At 39.3% G+C, this 22,058-nt stretch overlaps 1 protein-coding gene and 1 long non-coding RNA gene across 2 annotated transcripts in view; both read left to right on the forward strand.

Annotated features, from left to right (window-relative positions):
- The first annotated feature begins 145 nt into the window (after positions 1–145).
- grin2ab (glutamate receptor, ionotropic, N-methyl D-aspartate 2A, b) overlaps positions 146–22,058 on the forward strand; it is a 127,705-nt gene continuing 105,792 nt past the window's right edge. Inside the window, exons 1-2 of the mRNA XM_037764431.1 lie at positions 146–163; positions 1,170–1,379. Of these exons, the coding sequence (XP_037620359.1) occupies positions 146–163; positions 1,170–1,379 (228 nt within the window). The remainder of the gene's footprint in view (positions 164–1,169; positions 1,380–22,058) is intronic.
- Positions 3,485–20,605, forward strand: LOC119485113. Its single transcript, XR_005206187.1, has 4 exons — positions 3,485–3,494; positions 5,604–5,608; positions 10,137–10,146; positions 20,402–20,605. It is a non-coding gene; the product is annotated as an uncharacterized LOC119485113 (long non-coding RNA).

The following is a 22,058-nucleotide window of genomic DNA, read 5'->3' on the forward strand; positions in this document are numbered from 1 at the left end:
ATGACTGGATGGAGGAGAAATTGATGGATTAATTTGACGGGAGGAAGAGTCGTATATGTGATTCCCACTCCTCCACTCCTCCTGCCGAGGGCACCCGAATGGAGTAACAGGCTGCAATGTCATCTCCACCTGGCCGCCTGGAGAGATGTGTCACGGGAATGGGGTGAGTTCGCTTAATTAGTGTGGTGTGTGTTTTTAATAAAGCTGAGAAAAACTCTCTCCTCTCCTCTCCTCTCTCCGGTGGGTGACGCGGATGTTGAGCAGGGCTTTAATATCTATCTGCCGCACACTCACTCACTCACTCTCCATCCTCTCCAAAGTGGAGCAGAGGCTGGGTGGTGGTGGTGGTGGAGGTGTTTGAGGTGTTGGTGCGGCTGGTTTGTGTTCCTCTCTTCTCTTCTCTTCTCCGCTCCTTCGTTCGTCCGAGTCCCCGTCACACACAACCTGCTGCTGCATGTTGCCCTACATAGAGAGAGAGGAGCACCGGCACCGGAGACCGGAGAGAGGAGCGTGAGGGGAATATTCACTAAGGAGCCACAGGCTGTTTTTAACGCTCTCTCTCTCTCTCTCTCTGACACACACACACACACACACACACATGGAGAGAGAGAGTATTTTGTCTTTTCTCACCATATACCTTTTGAATTTAACTTGTGTTTTCGTCACACAAGCTCTCCATCCAATAAAGCCTAATAATGTCTCAGCATCATCATCCACAAAAGAGGCGCGCACACACACACACACACACGCGCGCGCGCGCACACACACGCGCACTTGTGCTCGAACATACACAAACATATAACACACACACACACGCACACACACACACGCACTTGTGCTCGAACATACACAAACATATAACACACACACACACGCACACACACACACGCACTTGTGCTCGAACATACACAAACATATAACACACACACACACTTGGACTGTATCTGATCTAATTCAAACTGCTTATGAGCCGCGCGTAATATGGTGACATTGGGTAATAATGATGTGTATATATGGGCTATTTATAGGCACCATCCTGTACGCGCGCGTCCCTTTATATATAGCTATAGAGTCAAATTCAACAAGTATGCGCTTTTAAAAGAAGAGGTGCACTGCAATAAGCAACAGCATTTTTTTTATTATTTTTTTTTTTTCTTTCTTTCTCGCAGATCAAGTTTGAACACTTTTCCTGTGGTTTCACTGACGCTGTGAGAAGGAACCAGAATGCCAGTAAGCGGCCGGGTCACGGTGGCTGCCTGCACGGGCCCTCAGACCACCACGGCAGGAAGACTCAACATTCATCGCACGGACTCCGACGAAGAAGGCGCAAAAGCTCCGCGACCGCAAACCTGCAGCTGCCACGCGTTGTGACACCGAAGGTAAGAAAACACCACCGACCAGGAGAAACCACCACCACCACCGTCACCACCGTCAGAGCGCCTCTGACTGCCGCTAAGCGGCGCTGTTGCATCACATTATCCTCCACTGCTACTGATGAGAGAGAGGCCGTGTAATGAATTCATATCTCAAATTACAGTTTTTCAGGCTTTGAATGCAGTCACGTTGTAGAAACACATTTTCTTCCGTTTTTCCTCCCGCTTTCCCGTGCCAAGTCTGACACACGAAGTGGCTTTTTCCTCCTTCTCAGGGACACTGGAACCATCACACACACACACACACACACACACACACACAGATGTTACAATGTAACTATAAGAGTGTGACATATCTCAGTATAGGAGGCTGACATGACAATATAATTCCCATAAATCTCCATCAGATTAATAATTCCTATAGTGGCAAAGGAACATCCTTCATTTTTAATGCAAAAAACATATTGCATGTGTGTGTAAATCTATCATGATCATTTAGGGCAAATTATCATTCATGCCGTCATGCTGTATAGAGAAGTGAGGAGAGGGAGAGAGACTGTGGATGTGCTGCTCAGCAGTAGCCTATTTTTCTTGAATAGTGGGATGACACAAAAGGAGATCAACTCTGTAGGGCATAAACGCAGCAGAGTGGGAGCAGTGAATGTCGCGAGCTGTTGCTGTCTTCATTAATATAAATAAATCTTGTGCAAAAGCTGCAATGAATTCTGGGCGTGATGTCATAACGCCTTTTAAAACCTTAACAGTATTTTATAGTAGAGGCCTACTTTTCTATTCACTTTCTTTTTGGATGCCATCGCTCCGGAGAGTGTTTTCTTGCTCAGTTGGGCATAGCATGTTCATCCCTTCGCAGTATGCTATTAACCAACTATTGAAACAAAGCCAAATAGTAAAAGCATAAAAATGAAAAAAAAAATACTCAGTGATGCGATGCATACCATATTCTGAGTCCCCTTTCTGGCTCCAGCATGACACAGTGTTGAAATTATGTCGAGATGCATCTCCCTGAGCTGCTGCTCACTGAACCGTCCCTATTGTTGGCAAAACAGGTATTGTAGTTCAGGACTGATTGTCTCCAAGCAGCTAGTCGCTGTAGTCAGAAGTGAGACTGTGTTGTTGTGTCTCTCTCTCTGCAGTTAAAGCCATTTAATCCCTCACATTAAATGTGCTGTTCCCAACATGTTATTGTGCTGCCTTTAACAAGATGGCCCTCTTGAGATTATTTTGATGGCACCTAAGTGGAGCTGGCGATATTCACACAGACGTTAAGTTCTTGTACCCTTCTTGATACAATTTTATTGTAGAAATCTTATTCTTTTCATATTCAGAGAGGTTTCCTTGCAGATAAAAAAGGCTGCAGTAGGTGAGCAATCAGACTGTTCTTCTGTGTCATCCTGGACTCAGTGTTTTGGTTTTTAATTGTGCGCAGGACATTTTTAGAGCTAGAGCCCAAAATTAGCCCAAAATCTACATATGCCTGCAAGTGGGGAAAGGGAGCATTTGTGCAGAAATATTTCTTTTCATGAAAGATACATAAGTGTTACCTCTGTTGAACTGCTGTTGTACTGAAGTGCTCTCGGTATTGCAATTGTTATTGTGCGTTAAGTCTCAAAGAAGAGCTTATCAACAAAACAGATTTACCTTAGCTGTTTGATCGTCATATAATTACTGAGAATATTGCTCTGGTATCTTTCAGGTGGTTTTATGGTACTAGTTGTTTTTCATAGCTCAATCACAAATACTAAAATAAAGCATCCTCATATCCTCTCCCTTTTTTCCTCCTCCTTTTTTCCATGAGGATTTTAGGTAGGAGTATGCACACAAGATAGCAACCTAGAGCTTATGAAGAATAATTATAAAGACGCTTAAAAAAGAGAAAAGCCAAAGAACCTGTGGGTGGAATATGCACCTTCCTGCCCTGCATTGTATCTGTATTTGTCCTGAAGGAGGTATTGACATATCCTGAGATAAGAGCTACAGCAAATAATCCCTTTATCTGCACAGTATTTTTGGTTGGAGCTCACTATCCACTGAACTTGACAAACTGCATGTTTGAAAAGACGGTGATGTGGTTCTGCCTAGAACATTTAACAGCCAAACCGTGTGCAGCCACCAAGCCTCTGGCGTGGCCTTCAGCTTCAGCTGTCATCTGCTGAGTGAGTGCTTTCTTTAAAGTCAATTAAACCTGCTACTCCGCCTGAACTGCGTTGCGCCAGTTAAGCTTGTCCCGACAACTTTCCACTACGAAAATTTGGTTTCATTTTGACTTTCAGTGGCAAATTTAACACATGTTCTTGTCCACTGTAAGAAAAAACGGATGCGCTGCCTTCACAGTTGCTGTCTTTGAACATACAATCACAGGTCAAATGGCGCTCGCATGAGGCTGGAGAGGATGAAAATGAGCGTTTTCATTTCCCTGTTCCCAGCAATTACCAGTGAAAAAGACTGAGTGACATATGATAATGAGTCATTTGACCCCCGCTGATCTTCTGTATATTGATGTGTGATAGTGCAGTCTCAGACACAAGTTAATAACCCAAAAGCCTTTTAAGAATGTGCTGTTTAATCATTTAATCAAAACACAGTTGGTGGTCTCATTTAATGAGTTAGTGAGCCATAGTGATATTAAGTAGGGTTTGACTAATACAGGTTTTTGAACTGATATTTTTAGAATGAAGTAGGGCAGTCGTTGTTTTGTGATGATGCTCTACTTCTGTATATTTTTCCATTTCATACCTTAAAACACACAAGTATTCCGTATTATATATCATTTGAATATAGAAAATTCTTCTGTTTCTATGTTACGATTAATAAGTAGTTGTTCTTTAATCATCGGTGAACCCCCCAACTGTTCAGTAGTGGGAAAAATCAGAACATGCTGGTTTAAAATTTATAATTAAGATTACAAAAAACAACAACTGGAATTGCATCCCATTTACTGTTATGTTGAGCAGTGGTTGCGGCCTCATAATCCTGCAGTTTACACACTATTGGTTAGCAGTTCGACATTCAAGGGGCCTATGGCTAAATGTTTATAGCTAGTACACACCTTTATCAGTGTACCTTTAATGCTTTTTTAAGTGTTTCCTTAAGTTAGAGATTCCAGATAAGTCTTATCCAGCTCCAGCTCAACTTTACTGATAAGATTTAAATAATCGGATTGGAATACATCTTGAAATTGGGGTTTTTCCAACCTGAAAAATAATAATTGTCGTTTACTCAGGCTAGGATTTTGGAAATCAAATCCTACTTTTGATCAATCTTAAAATCTGTGTTTTTCATGGCTCAAAGGCAGATGCTGAAAATCAGGATAATCTTGATCCTACTTGAGAGGTGGTTTCAGGGTAGATTTAAAGGCATGACAAGCATAATAGAGCTCTAACCAAGAAATTGCCACGTATACGTCTTGAGAATGGATTAAAAACAGCATTTCATGTTTCTATTTTAATCATCAAATCCGTCAAAACAGTCGCATATCCCAAATGCCTCTGTTGCAGACGAATGGCCCAGCTGGATGCTCGATGAAAATGGCTTTTTGAGCTTTTATTCTTTATAAGGGTGTTTGAATTAATGTTGTTATATGTAGCCTTTTTTCGTTGTAACACTTTGCAGAATAGCAGTATTGTTTAGATTATTTTGACCATTCAGTGACACTTTGAATGTTGCCTTTAAGATCTAAGAAACAGTCTTTTATACCATTTTCATTTTGTTCACACGGATGGTTTTTGGCCTAGCAGAACGGTATTATTGATGACATTATTTGCTTAACAGATGGGGAGATAAAGGTTAAAGGGATGTTAAGTCATTTGTGACTTTTATTGAGCTGTATTGGCAGTTAAGTCAGACCTTCATCAACGTCTATAGGTCTCTGGCCAGCTCACAGTGATTTATTGGGATTGGGGAACGATCCAACAGAAATATCTCTGAAGAGGTCAAATTATGCTGTAACATTACTGCTTAGTCATTTCCCCTATTGGCTTGAGAATCAAATGTGTTGTCAGGCTTGCTTATAGTCTTGTCCACCATCTCTAAGCAGTATAATACACAAAGACATTAAGTTCTCTTTACTGATAACAACTCAAATTGATTGGTTAGGGTTAGTGATTAGGGGTGTCACGAGAACCAATACTTTGGTACCAAGTCGATGCCAAAATTCAGAAAACGTGACTGTATTCATTTGGGCTCAAGATTAACGGTGTCCTGGTGCGATAGAACATGTGTTTGGGACGCAATAAACTCACTATCGACCCGTCCAGGGGACGCACCCAATTTTTTCCCTGATAATGCTACATTGCGAACAACAAATCTGTGTTGAAATCGGCAGGATGAGAGCTAGTTAACGTTAGCTGTTAGCTCCGTGCTGCTTACTGGCTACTAACAGCTAATATTAACTAGCTATCGTCCTGCCGATTTCAAAACAGGAGGTGCCATTGATTATTTGTGATTACATTATTACATTATGATGCATTCAGGCTCTATTCAGTAAAAATGACTATTTGGCAAAGGTAAATTGAATTATAACGTTATCATGATGTTTTCAAATGTAATCTTGTAAAATGTAGTTTTTGGCGAGAAAACTAAATCCAGTAGTATGAAGGAGATGTTTTCACAGCAAAATAAAATAGATGAATAGAGAGGGAATTATGACCTGTTTAACTTCCTAACAAAAAACAGTGTGTAAACGGTAATAAAGGAGTGTATGTTGAAGTACATGGGAATTACTGTTTTACTTTTGTTTTTTACCTCGGTATTGAATTGGTATCGAGAATCCAGGAATTTCCCTGGTATTGGTATCGACTACTAAATTTCTGGTATCGTGACATCCCTATTAGTGATAATGGCAATTAAAATATTCATACAGTTGCATTAATTGAATTTGTTAGCCACATGACGGCAACATAACAAACTGTAACCACAACATTAACATATTATCATCTTTATAAAGTTTTTACGGCGAACTTGTTCGGAAACAATTGTTTATTTGCACATCCAACATTGACTCTACTTTTAGCTCTGTTTTGGTCTCCACCAGCTCCTGAGGGAAATATCTTACCTGTTTAGCTGCTAAATGCCCTGCTGTGTTTATTAGCTAGTCTCTAACTGCTGTGTGGTGCTGGGCAGGTGAGACACATTGAGTTTATCAGAGCGTTCTCACCTAAAACAGCTGCTTATTGTGGCTGGAAACGACGTTGGTGAGAGTGGTGAGACTGAACCAAAACAGTAAATCTGCTGGCCAGAAAACCAAAACAATGACAGGCGCTGAAACGCTCCACAGAGCTGAGAGCAACTGCAGAGTTGGGTGATAAGTCTCTGTGCTTTCATCACTACAAGCAACACTTTTAACATTACATATACAGCAGTGATTTGATCCATTATTAATGTCAACATTTTGATCAACGCTGCTTTAAACCCCCTGTGTTCCTTTTTAAAAGTAAATAATAACCTCATTATTGATTGTCAGTGGTCATTGTTAAAAAAAGATGCACACAGATGTGCTCTCCTTTGATGTCAGCGTTCATCTTTCAGTAGAGAGCTTAAGGCTTTCAAGATGGTGGCTGTTTCATTTTGGATTGTAACCCCCCACTGTGTCTATTTGAATAGTGTGCTTTTGAATTAGCTTGATTAGTATTAAACACAACATGTGGCTTTGAAAGTGAGAACATTTCCAGCTTCCTAGGAGGCTTAGTTGTTACCTTAAATGATAGCTTTTACACTTTGTCTGTCTGTGGGTTTTTCCAAGCTCAAAAAGAGGCTTAGGAGGTGCTTTGGTGTGGCCAGTCTGGCCCTGTCATTTTGGCCAACTTAACACCCAAAACCCATATTCCAATTTTATGCTTTCACAGACACCAGATTTTGGCTCAGACTGATATAAAACTGTCCTAGTTAAGACATTCTTTTGCATTTTAAATCCAATTTGATTCAGTTTTCCACGGCTACGAGGAACATATCAGTCACATAAATGCATCAGTACTATTTCACCGTTCTATTTGTCTCCAACAGGGATCATTGTGAGTCGTCCCACTGATTCCAGGAAAGATGGTTTCCACTCAATTTCATGTTTTAAACAGCCTATGTTAAGGCACAATTAGCTCAATGTGTTACTGAGATGATTAATACATTTTTACAATGAATCAGACGTTATTATGCCAGAGGAGATAGCCCATGTAAGGTAGGGCTTTCTCTAAACAATGGTACTATGGAGCTGCACAATAATATACTGCTGTAGCGTCATCATTCTGTTTCATAAAGAGGGTGTAAAAAGAATAGTTCTTGTAATTCTCTTGATAATCCAGCAGCTACATTACGAAAAAGAAAGTCTGGCAATGTGTGCTCAGTGCTAACTGTGCCAATGATGTTAAGTCTATTAGGAATTTCATCATTCAGCTTCAGAACAAGTAAAATGGCTTTTTTATCTTTCTCATATTATGTTTCTTGTGAAAATAGAAGTTCCTCAGATACACATCGAATTGAATTACATTTTTTAAAACAAAAAATCTTGAGTGTTGATATAAATAGTGACTAAAACAGCTGAAGGATTTCTTTTAAAACTGGCATGTGTGTTATGGGGGAAAGTCTGTAAACGGATTCAAGAGTTATAGGCCAAAAATACTTGTTTTGTTAGCACATGCTCAAGAGGGATATCACAGTGAGGGAATTTTCTCACCGGTTAATAAACTTGTGACAACACCGTGTTACCGATTACACCGGACATTTTACAAGAAAAGACGGCGCTCAACATATGTAGAGCCTACTTTGATCTTTACCCTCGGAGGGCTGTGTGTCTGGTCTCTCCGGTCCAGCTTTCGCTGCGAGGCTACAGGTTTTCACCCGGCTGTTTCCACTTCGCCCTCTGCACGGTGATTGCCTCATTAGTGTTATGGTTCCCATATAGCATTGGGTTTAGATCCGAAGTATTGCCAAATAGGCGCTTTAGCTTTTCGCTTTGACACCAAATCCTCCGCTATCATCTTGTCTATCAACTCTCTCTCGTCCCGTGACTGAAATCTAACTACTGCTACTCTGAGCTGAGACTCCGTACTGAGCAGAAATTTTCACTTTCAGATTGTAACGTCTGTCGTCTGACTATGTATTGATAATACGGCGCTGATACGGCGAAATGAACTAAAAGGGTTTTATTTCTATAAAAAAAGCGGAACGACGGTGGGGGCGGTGGGCAACAATGTAACCCGTGTGTGCCCGACCACCATGTAACACCGACTACCGCGGCAAGCCTAATGCACAACCATCGATAGACTGTATATAAGAAGTGGACGTAGTCACCCTGACGTCACGTTTTCAGGTGACAGAAAAGGTTATAATTAACTTTCATGAACTGAAAACACACTGTGAAAAGTTAAAGGTCTAAGATGAAAACACGGACAACACCCAGACAGGACAACTCCGTGGTAGCGACCTGTCAATCACAAGGTAGCCACACCCTAAAGCATACCCTGCTTTATGGTCTATTTGACTCTAAATGGAACCATAATTTACTAAATGAACATCATGCTGTATTGAAGAAGACTTGAAACTTGCGATTGAGACCATAAACTCATGTTAACAATGTTTACTGAGGTGATAAATCAAGTGAGAAGTAGAGTCATTTTCTCATAAACTTCTTTACAATCTGACTTTTGCAACCAGAGGAGTCGCCTCCTGCTGGCTGTTAGAAAGAATGCAAGTTGGCTTCACTTCTCAGACCCGGAGGTAGCCCACTGTGCTCAACATTGGCTACAGACGGGGAAGTAACGTTAGTTGACATGTTATCCTACTCTGTGTCTTCAATTACAGTTTGTAATGAAACATTGAGCTTAATTTGTTTGATGCAGTCAAACACAAGTGATTAAAGTGATTTGAATGAATGGCATAAAAAGATATAATGATATAGCTCTTCTAGACATCCCAAATATTATTGGACCAAATGGATCAAATTCTAATCACACATGAGAGTCATTTCAGGATGTTTGTAATGCTTGAAAAAATGATTTCACCGTTTTACTGCTGCTCCTTTCTTAATGATTGCATATTGGAAAAATGCTTTTAAAGCCAGTTTGTGCATCTTGTTAAGTGTCTTTAAGTGTCATGTTGGCTCAATTCTCTGATTATGCAAATTGGGAAATTATGCAAATTAGGTAGGTGGAGCAGACAGACTTGTCTACAAACATGCCTGCAGATGAGCTCTGGCTAATGTAAGAGCTCTCCGACTATGCGTTCTACGTGCATTTACACTTTGCAAGATATCCATATACAGATGTCAATACTAGGCGTACATGGGGCCTTTCTGATGAACATTAAAGGGGACATATCATGAAAAACTCACTTTTTCAGTACTTGTGCACATACATTTGGGTATCTGGAGTGCCTACCAACCCTCAAACTGTGAAATAAGACAACCCAGTCAGTTTATTGTGGGCTGGTTAGATCAGAAAAAGTGATTCAACAAACAATTCATTTGGCTCCCCTTCCTATGTCACATGCAGGCTCATTAGAATATATCACCCCCCCCATCCGAGTATCTTCACCCACATCTTGTAAGTTACCTTTGCAAAGGTGCAATACAAGAACAGCCCAGTATCACGGCAAAGCGTGTAATAGACCCGCCTGTGCATCGGAAGAAAGCGAGTCAGTGTCATGTTTTGTGTCGCATAGAAGTGAATATTACACATCTGCATGAAGGTGAAGTGTTTTGTAGTGACGAAAGTATCACTTCAGAGCTACTTACATATAGTATATACAGTGAGAAAGACCTCTGATGGTGGGTGGGGAGGTGGATGTGTCAAACAAACACAGGACTCTCAAGCGGGAGACCCGTGTTTGAGACTGTTTTGCAAGTTACGTTAGTGACGGCAAGTCTCAGTGAGGCAAAACGTGACACTGACAAGCTACCCTCTGGTGGACAGGTGGGTCTATTACAAGCTTTGGCCTGATATCAGGTTGTGTATTCATACAGACAGTATGAGAAAAACACATTCTAGTAGAAACCTAAAATACAAGTATGAACCTGAAAATGAGCACATGTTCCCTTTAAACTGTCACAACTGAATGTCTAATTAGCTAGGTACACACCTAGCCTACCTAACAATGTTAATGTGTCCCCTTTCTTCGCTGGCCTTTTTCAGCAAACCAAGGTGTTAAGACAATACCTGTGTTCATGCTTGTGGACACTGACTAGCAAGGTGAGGCTTGCTGCCATACATCTGTGGCTCCTTTATGTCAGTGTCATAGCCTGATGTCTGTCACAATCACGCTCATGCCTCTGATATGAGAGTGATGTTACTGGTTAATGCAAATGTGGTTTAAAATTAGATGTTTTGATGGGGTAAATGCAAATATGTTCCCCACCTCCATAGAGGAATATCCAGATGCACAGCATGGGCATGTTCATGAGAAAAAGTTTGAATTTTTGAATTTGAGTTGTTTGAAATAGTTTCTTACAAGAAGGGAATGTTTTCAACCGTTATCCATTATTTATGTGGTGATAGTCATCCATGCTTTTATCTCCTCTCACTTAGAACGCTGTAATTCAGTGTTTTTGCCTCAGTCAAAGGTCTCTCTCTTGTCTCCAATTTGTACAAACACAGCACCTAGGAGACTTCCTGGAGCACTGACTCTGCTTTTATTGATTCTGCTGTTGATTTTTGTGTGTGTGTGTGTGTGGTTTATTTATCCATTTGTGAAGCACAGGGTACCAGTGATTTGAAAAGTGCTATATAAAAATTAGTATTACTTCAATTATATAATTGTTTATCAACCAGTAAGTCTGTAAGACAATTGTGTTTCTCATAAAGCACAGGCCTTGATTTAAGTGGTGCACAGTGGCGCTTAAGTAGATTTTTATACTCACACCCCAGCGCACCAATTTTTCAAGGATAGGCTGCTTACCTTGGAGAAACACACACTGATTTGATAAACATGTAAGCAAAAAACAGAAACCTGCAATATGTGTAGTTGGTTTTCTCATGTGAAACATTTGCATACCAATAAATGCCCATAAAGTATAACATGATAATCAATTATTGTAAAGTATGACACTGTGCAATTGATTCTGTGCTTGTGATTATCTGGTATGTTAAAACACAGTAAAGTCATCAAATGAAATGATACGGCTATCTGCCGGGAGATCTTCAACATGTGGTAATTTTGATTTCCACATCAATATGACCTCGTTCCCTCCATGATTTAGTGTGTCAGCGTCTAGTCAGTTTACATTCTTTTTTTTCCACATGATCTTGTTGAGAGCTCTGCCAGGCAGCGAGATGCAGAGGCCAAAAATATTCCCAAAGCATCTGCAAATCATCCAAAATATATTACACCAGGTATAATGCTCCATTCCACGCTGGCGACAGGTGCTGTCTCAGCCAGACGGGGCATCTGGTGATGTGGGAACATTTGAAGCCTTGTGTCTCCTCCTGCCAAGTGCAGTTTTTTAACAGCAATAAGCAACACATCAAAAAACATATGTTGACCAGACTCTGGTGCCCAGAGATGTATGATCAAAGATGGATCGCATGTTAGAGGCTTTTGAAAAGCTGCCATCAAATGTATGCCTTGACCGGGAACATAAATTATTTTATAGTATGATATTTCAAACGTCGAATCTGTAAAATTGCTGGCTTCATCTGCTTATGTAATGTTTTTGCCTTGCAACCTAAAAGGTCTTTACGTAAATATGAAAGGACCATTATGGAAAAGAGCCACAATGTGGTGTTACAGAACAGTGATGACACAGAAATAATGACTGAATAATGAGTGTCCTCAGGTCCCTCACAGGCTTCATCAGAGATGGATTTTAAACCATATTTTGCCATTAAAGTCTTAATTAATGACCATTGTGAGCACAAAGGACACTCGCCCCCACTTCTCAGTAGTAAATGCCCTAATATGTTTTCACATCAGTTTCACAATTTATTAGATACAGAATTCTGCTGGGAGACAAGTCTGATGATTATTCTGATTGTAGGATTTTTCATTTTTTCTCTAACTACTTTTACCCTTCTCCGTGATGTAGGAGTGGATGATGTGAATATATATATATTTGTCTACTGTCCACTGAGATGTTGCCATAATGATTATCCCGTGGCATCAAACCCTTTAATATCTCTAGTTTTATCAGGCTAGTGTGAACAGTAATGAAAATCAATGAGCTTTATGGAAATGTTTGATTTTTACGTTGTGTTGACGTATTTTCCAGCTATTTAATTCACTAGATTATTATTTTATCCACAAGTTTTTTCAGCACTGTCACTTATAATTTAGGTTCCCATACAACGAAACTGCATTGTGAATTACATTTAGAGGGGAACTTATGTTGTCACAGATTAGAGCTGCAATGATTAATCGATTTATCGATAAGCTCGCAACTATTAAATTAGTCTCAATAAAAAAAAAAAAAGTCTAAATTCTCTGATTCCAGCTTCTTAAATGTGAATATTTTCTGGTTTCTTTACTCCTCTATGACAGTAAACTGAATATCTTTGAGTTGTGGACAAAACAAGACATTTGAGGACGTCATCTTGGGCTTTGAGAAACACTGATCAACATTTTTCACCATTTTCTGATATTTTATAAACCAAACAACTAATGGATTAATCGAGAAAATAATCAACAGATTAATCGACAATGAAAATAATCATTAGTTTCAGCCCTGTTGCAGATTACGTTTGTTTTTGACGTATCACAAATAAGTTTCTAATGATTTTCCGCGTATAGGGAGGAGGTCGGGGTAGTGGATGTGTCAAACAAACACAGAACTTTTACCCAGGAGGCAGTTGTTTGTGTCCCGTGTGAAACCAAAACTCAGCGTTCACTTATTTTACTTTACATCCGTAACTTAAATAACGCAACAAACATAGTCATTTCAAGCCAAAAACATAATTAATTGAGCGAAACTTAGAACATGACGTGTATTTATCTTTCTGCTGCTGTAGCCGTTGTTACGAGGTCCGCTGTGATTTTTACAGTAAAGAGATTCTGGCACATTTTCAAACACGAGACCGACGACATGTAAAACTGGCAGCACATTTATGAGATAATGAGCAGAAAAACACGGAAGGGAAAAGAACATGCTACATGGGCAATGTTTCTTCATGGAAAAAACAACGCATTTTTAAGTACATTTATGTGTACAAACCGAGTTAGTCCCAAATCTTCCATATATGACATCAGATAAAAACAAGACTTTCGCCATTCTACATCTGTCTGGCTCGGAAAATGGCATATCAATATTTATTTTTTATTTCCTCAATTTATTACAGCAATATGTAGTCTTTAGAAGAAATTTGGTGGATTAATAAATGTCTTCACTTTCATCAATAATAGATCGTTCAAGAGAGTGGTGCACTTGTCATGCATTAAAATGAGGACAAATTCAGTTTTCGGTTAAAAATTTAAAGGAGAATTTATTCCATCATTACATGAGGTTGTCTAACAAGGCTTGCCAATGATTGTCTACAACCGTCGTGTGTCATTTTAATGTTTCAGGTCCTCTGAATAATTGAAAGCTAGAAAAAATCACATCGTATATTCATAAGAACGGCCCAGTCTTAGCTCATCATACTGCGCTGAGTTCTTGTATCCCTGGTGTTCATACAGTTTGGGGTCAGTTACAATTTTAACGTATAGTTTTGAATTAATACAAGTTTGCTGCAAAAGTCATATAAACAAACAACTCCTCCAAACTTGTATCATCAACATTATATCCCTGTATTTTGTTGCAGCACCTAACAGTACAAGTTCTTCTACTGTTAGGTTATATCATTATTATAAATGCAAACATTCACACCGTAAGCTTCATAATTAATCCTCCTTCACATCTTAAATACAGTTAACTGCAATTCTAATGTAAAATCTAATGGAGCTTATCAAACTACCTCACAATATGGCCTCTCTCCATCTTTCCAAGGTCACAACTATTGTGCCTGAATGACTATACACTTCCCCACCTTGGCACGGCTTCATAATAACTTTATTTCCGTGCCCTTTCTTCCCATTCCTTGCCCCACCCTCACCTTTTGCCTTTTAGTTCCCCCCGCAGGGGTTGTGTATTTCTCTTGCTTCACATCCTGCAGCACGAAAACACAAATACCCTCAAAGTCAAACATAGACACACAGATATAGACACACAGTTACAAAAACACACATCGCAGTCCCCCCGATGAATGAGGGAGTGTGTCCTTTCTGGTGTTTGGCATTGCCCTTGTTTATTCATATTTATTACCAATAAAATATGAATGACAGAGCAGTCGTGGACATTTTCTGTTCCCCTGGTTCCACACGTACCACAAGAAAAAAAAGATAGAATTGGCCAGAAGTGTGTCTCTCAAACACATGTACACACAGTTCTCCGCATTGCTAAAATTTTGATGTGGAAAAAGGCTGTTAAAAGACTGTGTCTAGCAGGAAGGCGGTTATATCGACGACAAGCAGGAAGGCACTTAGAACTTACATCAATGTTAAACAAATAGAATGTGATATTTCAAACAAGACCTTTTCACCATATTCCCGCTGTCGAATGAAGACAACAAACATTTGTGTTTTGCAATTCAATGTCTGGGTGGGTGGATAATGATGCACACTGCGCGTTAGTAAATGCAGAACAATCCCTGGCAAATATAAACCCTGGTGCTCCCAGGTCAGGAAAAGCATATTTAAGTATATGATGTTAAATTGCACCTGTATTAAAATATTCAGAGGAAGCGCTGAAATTGCTTTGAAATGAAACCAAAGTCTTATTTTATTTTGTTGTAGTTGTAGTAGAACGTAGTAAAAGGGCACTGGTGTTAAGATCGTGAATAATTATGTGTGACTATGTTGTGTTTGTTTCTCAGTTGGTAAAATTTCCATATCTAAGTGTACTGTTGTTGTGCCTTCAAATTAAACATAAAAAGTGTCCCTTGTTCCAGTCTATTGCAAAATATTTTTTGCTAAAGTGCAGGGAGTCATTTGATTCAATATCAAATATGTTTTGTATTTAGTTTGGTTTGTTGACGATCTTTGTCATACATTTATAAAATACAACATATCAGAATTATCAGGGATGGAACAACGAAGTCCTGGGCTTTGTCCAAAATCGCATACTAAGCACTACGTACCCAATATGTGTGCTATCGTTCAACATACTTTAGCGTGAATAAACGGTAGTATGTATCTTTTCAGATGCACTGAGAAGTAATTTACGACATCACCTCCTGAAAGCCTCCTTCCCGTTTGGAGACGTGTAACCATGGTAACCCGTGCCAACCTCATGTAACCAAAACAAATATTTGTGAGAATCATAAAGTCGGAACTGATTTAAAAAATATCAGAGCTGTCAATCGATTAAAATACTGAATTATGATTAATTGCTAGTCCAAAGTTAAACACAATTAGTCGTAAAGTAATCACACATTTTTTTATCTGTTCAAAATGTACATTAAGTGGAGATTTGTCAAGTATTTAATACTCTTATCTACATGGGAGTGAGACAAAACGTAAACTCTGCAGTGAGGGAATTCTTCGGGTTGCGCAAGAAAAACAAAGTCCTTCTTGATCCTGCTCCGGTGTGCAGGGAATGTGGGGTTACAGTATTAGCCAAAGGAGCTAATACTTAAAACATGCTGCATAGTCACCTTCGCAATCATCATGCTGAGCATTTCGCCACCGTAGAGCGAGTAAGTTGTATTTTTAGCATAGCTATAAACATGTCAGTTGAGTTATATGAGTACGACGTTAGCATATCTTGGTTAGTGAATGACTACATGAGCTGGCTGGCTAAGCTGGGTGGTGTTGGCTGGCCGGCTCGGCTAGTTGAAGCCAAGCAATGGTAGCCAACCGCCGACAGCTTGTACTTTTCTTGTGGTCAGGCAGCAGCATCCAAGAAACGTGAGAAATCATCAGGGAAAGAAAAAGGGGCAGGTCAGCTCAGCCTATTTATTATATTGTATTTGTTTATTCAGTTAAGACACACTCACTGCCGTGTAAAATACACTGTTATCCGTTGTTTTGGAAAGAAAACAAACAAACAAACGGTGGACCAAATAAAGTTAAAGATGTATTTTAAGTGATTGCGTCATTCTTTTAATGATATTGCGATAATATCGTTATCGTGATATTTTTTGCCATGATAATCGTATTGGGACAAATTGGTATCTTGACAGCCCCATTGGCAATACAAGGCAATTAATACATGTAATTGTAACATATAGTACCTTTAAATTGAAGTGTTATTGATGTTACAGAGCTGTCCGTTAACGGCTGTTATGAAAGTTGTTGTCACGACCACATTGCATTTTGGGATATTTATGCCGCCGTGGTGTCCAGCGTTGCATTCTGTAATATTTCAGCAGAAATAGTATGCAAGTCTTGTACTATTGGTTTCATGCTAAGGTTTCGGACATACTAAAAAATCTCACATACTGTTTTAGCGTACTAAATAGCATGTTAGTATGGAATTTAAGACGCAACCCTAGACTTATTTACATCGTTGTTCCTGGTGCTTACACTTTTCACCAATCTTCATTAAGATGGAGACAGGCATGTAATGTCTGACATTAAGAAAATGGAATCATGAACAAACAATCAATTTATTGTTTCAGGAAGCAGACATGATTAAAAAGTACCATTAACACCCATAAAAGAAATGTCTTCACAAAAGACAACAGATGTATGACATAGTTCAAGATTCAAAATCCAAATTCTAGGGAATACTATCTAGTCTTCACACATTTTCTTAAAATAATAGTAAAAGTAGCTGGGAGCACTTCCATCTAAAATCGTTTTAATTAAATATGACGTGCTCGGTCCTCCACTGGAAGCCTGTGAAGCTGGAATAACTGACACCTGCCAACATGACTCCAGCTCTAAGCCTCTAACCAGCTTGTTTTGTGCTACTTGAAGGTTGTGTTTTATGTTTTTTTGTAAGGGATTAACAGCATAGTCGAAACAACACTGGATCAATAAATCTCTCTGAATTGTAGGGCTGCCTGCTTGTTAAAACACAATGTCCTGTTTTCTGTTTTTGGTGGGGAGGATTTGGAGATGTTTAAAGGCACATTTGACGGAGCTGTGCTGAGTAAAGCAGCAAATAATGTAATGCATGATTGTACTTTTGCTGCTGAGTAACTAGTAAAGTAATTACATCTTCAATGAGTAATGTGCAATGAGTAATTGGTAACAGTTTTCAGATAACTTGCCAACGCTGGTAGTCAACATTATTTATATTGTAGATATCTGTAATTTAATTTTATAGTTAAACAACTATCCACAATGACATTTTTCCTGTCCACAATTGTCATTTTAGATATCCACCACATCATTCTTCCTAGGAAAAATTACATCATTTTTCATTCATGTGTATTGGGCTTTCAATTTCAGATATCCACAACAGAGTGGTGCAGGAATGAGTCCTAAAACCCGGCATTTTAGCACTTCCCTCCACTGGAAGTCAATGGGATTTTTGAATGTGTTTTTAGTTAGATGCCTGAAATGAGGTCTGTGGTTAACACAAGCTGAAGAGTTTTTAATATTTTGTTTTACGATATAAATTACGTCAATAAATACCCCACTCGTGAATTTTGAAGCCTTTATACGTCTTAAAAAAGGCGGTTGCTAACAAGTGGATAAATGAAACTACTAAACGTCATCACGCTGACTCATCTTCTTTTACAGCCTCGTTGTGTTACTTGCGCTAATGCGACCGTGGTGTAGTTCGTCTATGGCCTAACGTTAGCTTTTTACTTCTGGCAACTGCATTTATGCCTCAAAAATCATAAAAGCTATGTTCATTTGTGGTGGTTATCTTACGAAACAAAAATGTGTACGTATCATAAATGTGTGTTTGACACAGAGCTTATTTTCTGCAATAATCCAAAACCCAATGGAAAACTCCCATTGGCTTTTTGTCGAGGGAACCCAGGGTGATACATACTTCCTGGTTGGCCTACAAAAATACGTCATCCCTGCAGCACTCTATAGTATTTTTGATATCCAGAATGAATATTCTGGATATCAATTCAGATATCGACAATCCAATTGTTACTAGTCATTGAAGTGAGCCATTTTGGCATATTATTATCTTTTTGGATATCCAGAACAGATATCACAATACATTTGTATTAATAATTCTATTTTTTTTTAAGTGAAGAAAAGTTGCCTTTGTGCAGTCATGTATTTCCTTTAAACGTTTGATTTCGGACTGTCTAATGACACTGTTGTAATCGCTTTGAATGTACATCTTCTTACCTTGATGAAGGTAGATGGTTGTGGTTTACCTGTTTCTTTACTCCGGACCACACCTGACATGCTTACTGCAGGCAGCGCCCAAGACATTACTGACAGCTCTTCTCCGACTGTATCTGTGACACTGCACTATTTTTTCTGTTAGTAGACAAGATGTTAGTAAACTTTGATGAAATGATTCAAGACATTTGCTGCCATTTCAACTGATTTGCAAAAACTGCCAATTTAAAAAGATACACAGAAAGCAAGCAAAATGTTTCTTTTTTCCAAGGATTCCACACCTTTTAAAAACATTTCCAATATGTGCTTGAAGACGTCACACCACCATCTGCAACGTGTTTTAATTTTTTTTCCCAACTGAGACACAACTTAGCACAGACTGCCTGGTAATGTGACAAGCTTGGCTAGCTTCTCACAGTACTATTGCAGCCAAATCAAACTAAGAAACAATAAAGGTGGGTGGCCCACTCTTCTTTTATCTTTTGCACACCATGTATCTTTCCCAACCAACATAAAAATGCACTGCTCTCCTCTAAAATGAGACATGAAGTCCACACTACGTTCCTTTCTTCCTCAACCCTCCTTTATTCCTTTTCTCTCTCTCAACCCTAAACTCTGGCTCATTTATTGCTAATCTCTGAATGTACCTGAAAAACAAAACCCATTTTCTAATCATGATTCAAATAATCATTTAAAACATTTAATCAACAAGAAAAAAACAAACAATATATATATATCCCTTGCAGATAATGCATTTGTATGAGCATCAAACACACATTACACACTGCTACTTAGGACAACACTGCTAACTTAGTTACATTGTCTAGCAAATACAAAACCGACAGCACTGGACAACACAGAATTCACTTAATGTGCATGTTATCTATCAAACAGGTGCACCGGCCTGGAAGCGCAGTTTGCCTGTCATCTGAGACATCGCTTGCGTGCAATCAGTGAAGTGTGCCTCTCTTATTCATGCAAATGCATTTAGCATTTAAAGGAAGATTGCACACATAACGTGGGGAGATTTGATAAAAGTGGTTGGCTGCACATTCTGGTACATTTATTAAGACTCACCCAATATTCAAGGGTCAGTTTTACAAGGGTAATTCTTTGCCTTTTCAACGCAGGTGCAGATTTGAAATGGTATTTAAAGGAAGGCTGTGGTGGGGGAGACGAAAATTACTAATCCTGCATTCTGCAGAAATCACCATGACAGCAGGAACATGTGTAGGAGAACTACAGTGAATTATTCAGAAATGAGAGTGACAGCTTCTTAGAAAGAAAAGTAGCGCAGTAATAATAAAGAAACACAATATTGTACCAAAGAGGGCGGAGAGTTGTGGCTTTTTGGTAATTTAACCTGAACTTGAACTTGACATCCTCTTAACTAATGCATTACGGTGATTGCACACTTGACATGTAGTTGCACTGGCATGTATTTAATACATTTTTAAAGACATTTTAAATGTTTAAAGGTGCACTGTGTAATGCCTGGCCACATGCTCCAAACAACTAGGGGGCAGCATTTCACCTCTACTACTGGGTCCATACAATCTAAATGTACAGTCATCAGTAATATAAAACAAGGCCAACTACTAACTAACAGCAGGACTAAAATAAGCCAAATTTGACCAAAGGCAGAAACAACAAAGTGATTTTCATTTCTTCCTCCCCGCCAACACGAGACTACTTCGCTGTGAGGAGAGCGTGCGGTGGTTATGGGAGACCTTCAGTTAGCGGCCGGGAGTCACAGCGGGCTAGTGAATCGCTGGGTCTAACCTGTGGAACGAAAGCAACTAGGGCTGTCTTGAATGCCATTTTTTGGGGTTCGAAGCCTCTGTGAGAAATAATTGAAGGTATTCGAAGCTTCGCGGATTAGCGCAGCAGGCTGACATGTTCGTCTGTCTGTCTCCATCTTCCCCCCGTTTCGGTGCCGCTGTCGCACTACCGTACACACACGCATTTCTACACAACAAATAGCGATATTCCTCTGAGAATAACTAATAATAATTAAAGTTTTTTTTTTTTTTTTTTTTAAAGTTATTTTTTTGGGGCATTTTGGGATTTATAGATTATTATTACATACTTATATATAAAATATAAAACAAAGCATTCGAATAGTGATTTGGAGGTTGAATAATATAGCAGCGGTCGAAGCTTCGAAGCATTCGGGTCAGCCCTAGCACTAATAAAAAGTTTGCCAATCAGAGTCCGGGTGGTCCCCTGGGTCGTGTCTACAAGCTAACCCGAAATTGCAAAATCTGATCTGAAATCACACGACACGACCATTCCCATGGGATCAAACCCCCCCCCCCCCCTCCCTACCCCCGTGCTGGGGTTTGCGTCCTTTTCTCATTTTCCACTTTGGATTTATTCTAATAAACAAACTATCAAACCGTATCAACCCTGTACCTTCAACGTGATTGACAAGCCCTCGGGCCAGCTCTACTTCTTTGTCCTCTCATGTTGGACTGAGGGCAGACTGGACGCTACAGGGACTCACTGTTGCCTCTCGAGTGGTATTACAAGACAGGACGGGCCGGGGCTAACTGGTTGGCATGCTCATTTCAGTAGATATCTCTGCAACACAATACATAAACGTCAACACTGTAACCTCTTCACATTCTGTTGATTATGTTAGTTCATTCTTTGAATGTTTTAAACTGATTCTGGCCATATCTTACACATTGCACCTTTAATGACTCCAACTGCATTGGTTTACAAACCTTAAGATCATTTTATAGTAATAGATGCCCAACTTATTTTCTCAGTTAGAGTTTAATCAGAGACTTAATAAATGGTTTGGAAACTTAACATTTAATTTAATGTGAATCCAGCATCACTACATTTTTGTTTAATATTCTAGGCTTGATTTCTTTCATGGTTTATTACCCCATCGTATCCCAATTTCACTGTATCCCAATCTTTGGAGATCTCGTTTATATGCAGAATGCACCTAAAAGACAGTCCCAGTTACTGATAATTAGCTACTGCTTTATTAAATCAGACGCTAATTTAATGTAGATTGCGAGCGCAAATATGTACATAAATCTGGCCCTGACACTCAGTTTGGAACTGGGTATTATGGGGATTAACAAACCAAATTAAAAAAACAACAACATTTGATGATGCAGAGTAGAAACTGTGATAGAAAATGGGGTAGCAAGACATTATTTTAGGGTGTCAGCTGCTATCATATGCTACCTCAGTGGCTGTGTCACCGCACACAAAAGAAATAATCATATGACATACTATATTATTCAACCTTGAGACCGTAGTGAGCTTCCAGCCAACTGTTATCTCATATAATGCAGTAAGCATACGTTTGTAGGTTAAATGTGAAGTTTGACGTTTTCCTTTGCTCAAGAAACTTGCAATAAAGCAAATGTTAACTGTAAAATAACTACATTTAGGAATGACAACTTCTATGTGCTTTCTGAGCAAAACGTT

This window comes from Sebastes umbrosus, chromosome 3 (assembly GCF_015220745.1).
Source record: "Sebastes umbrosus isolate fSebUmb1 chromosome 3, fSebUmb1.pri, whole genome shotgun sequence".
NCBI lineage: Eukaryota > Metazoa > Chordata > Actinopteri > Perciformes > Sebastidae > Sebastes > Sebastes umbrosus.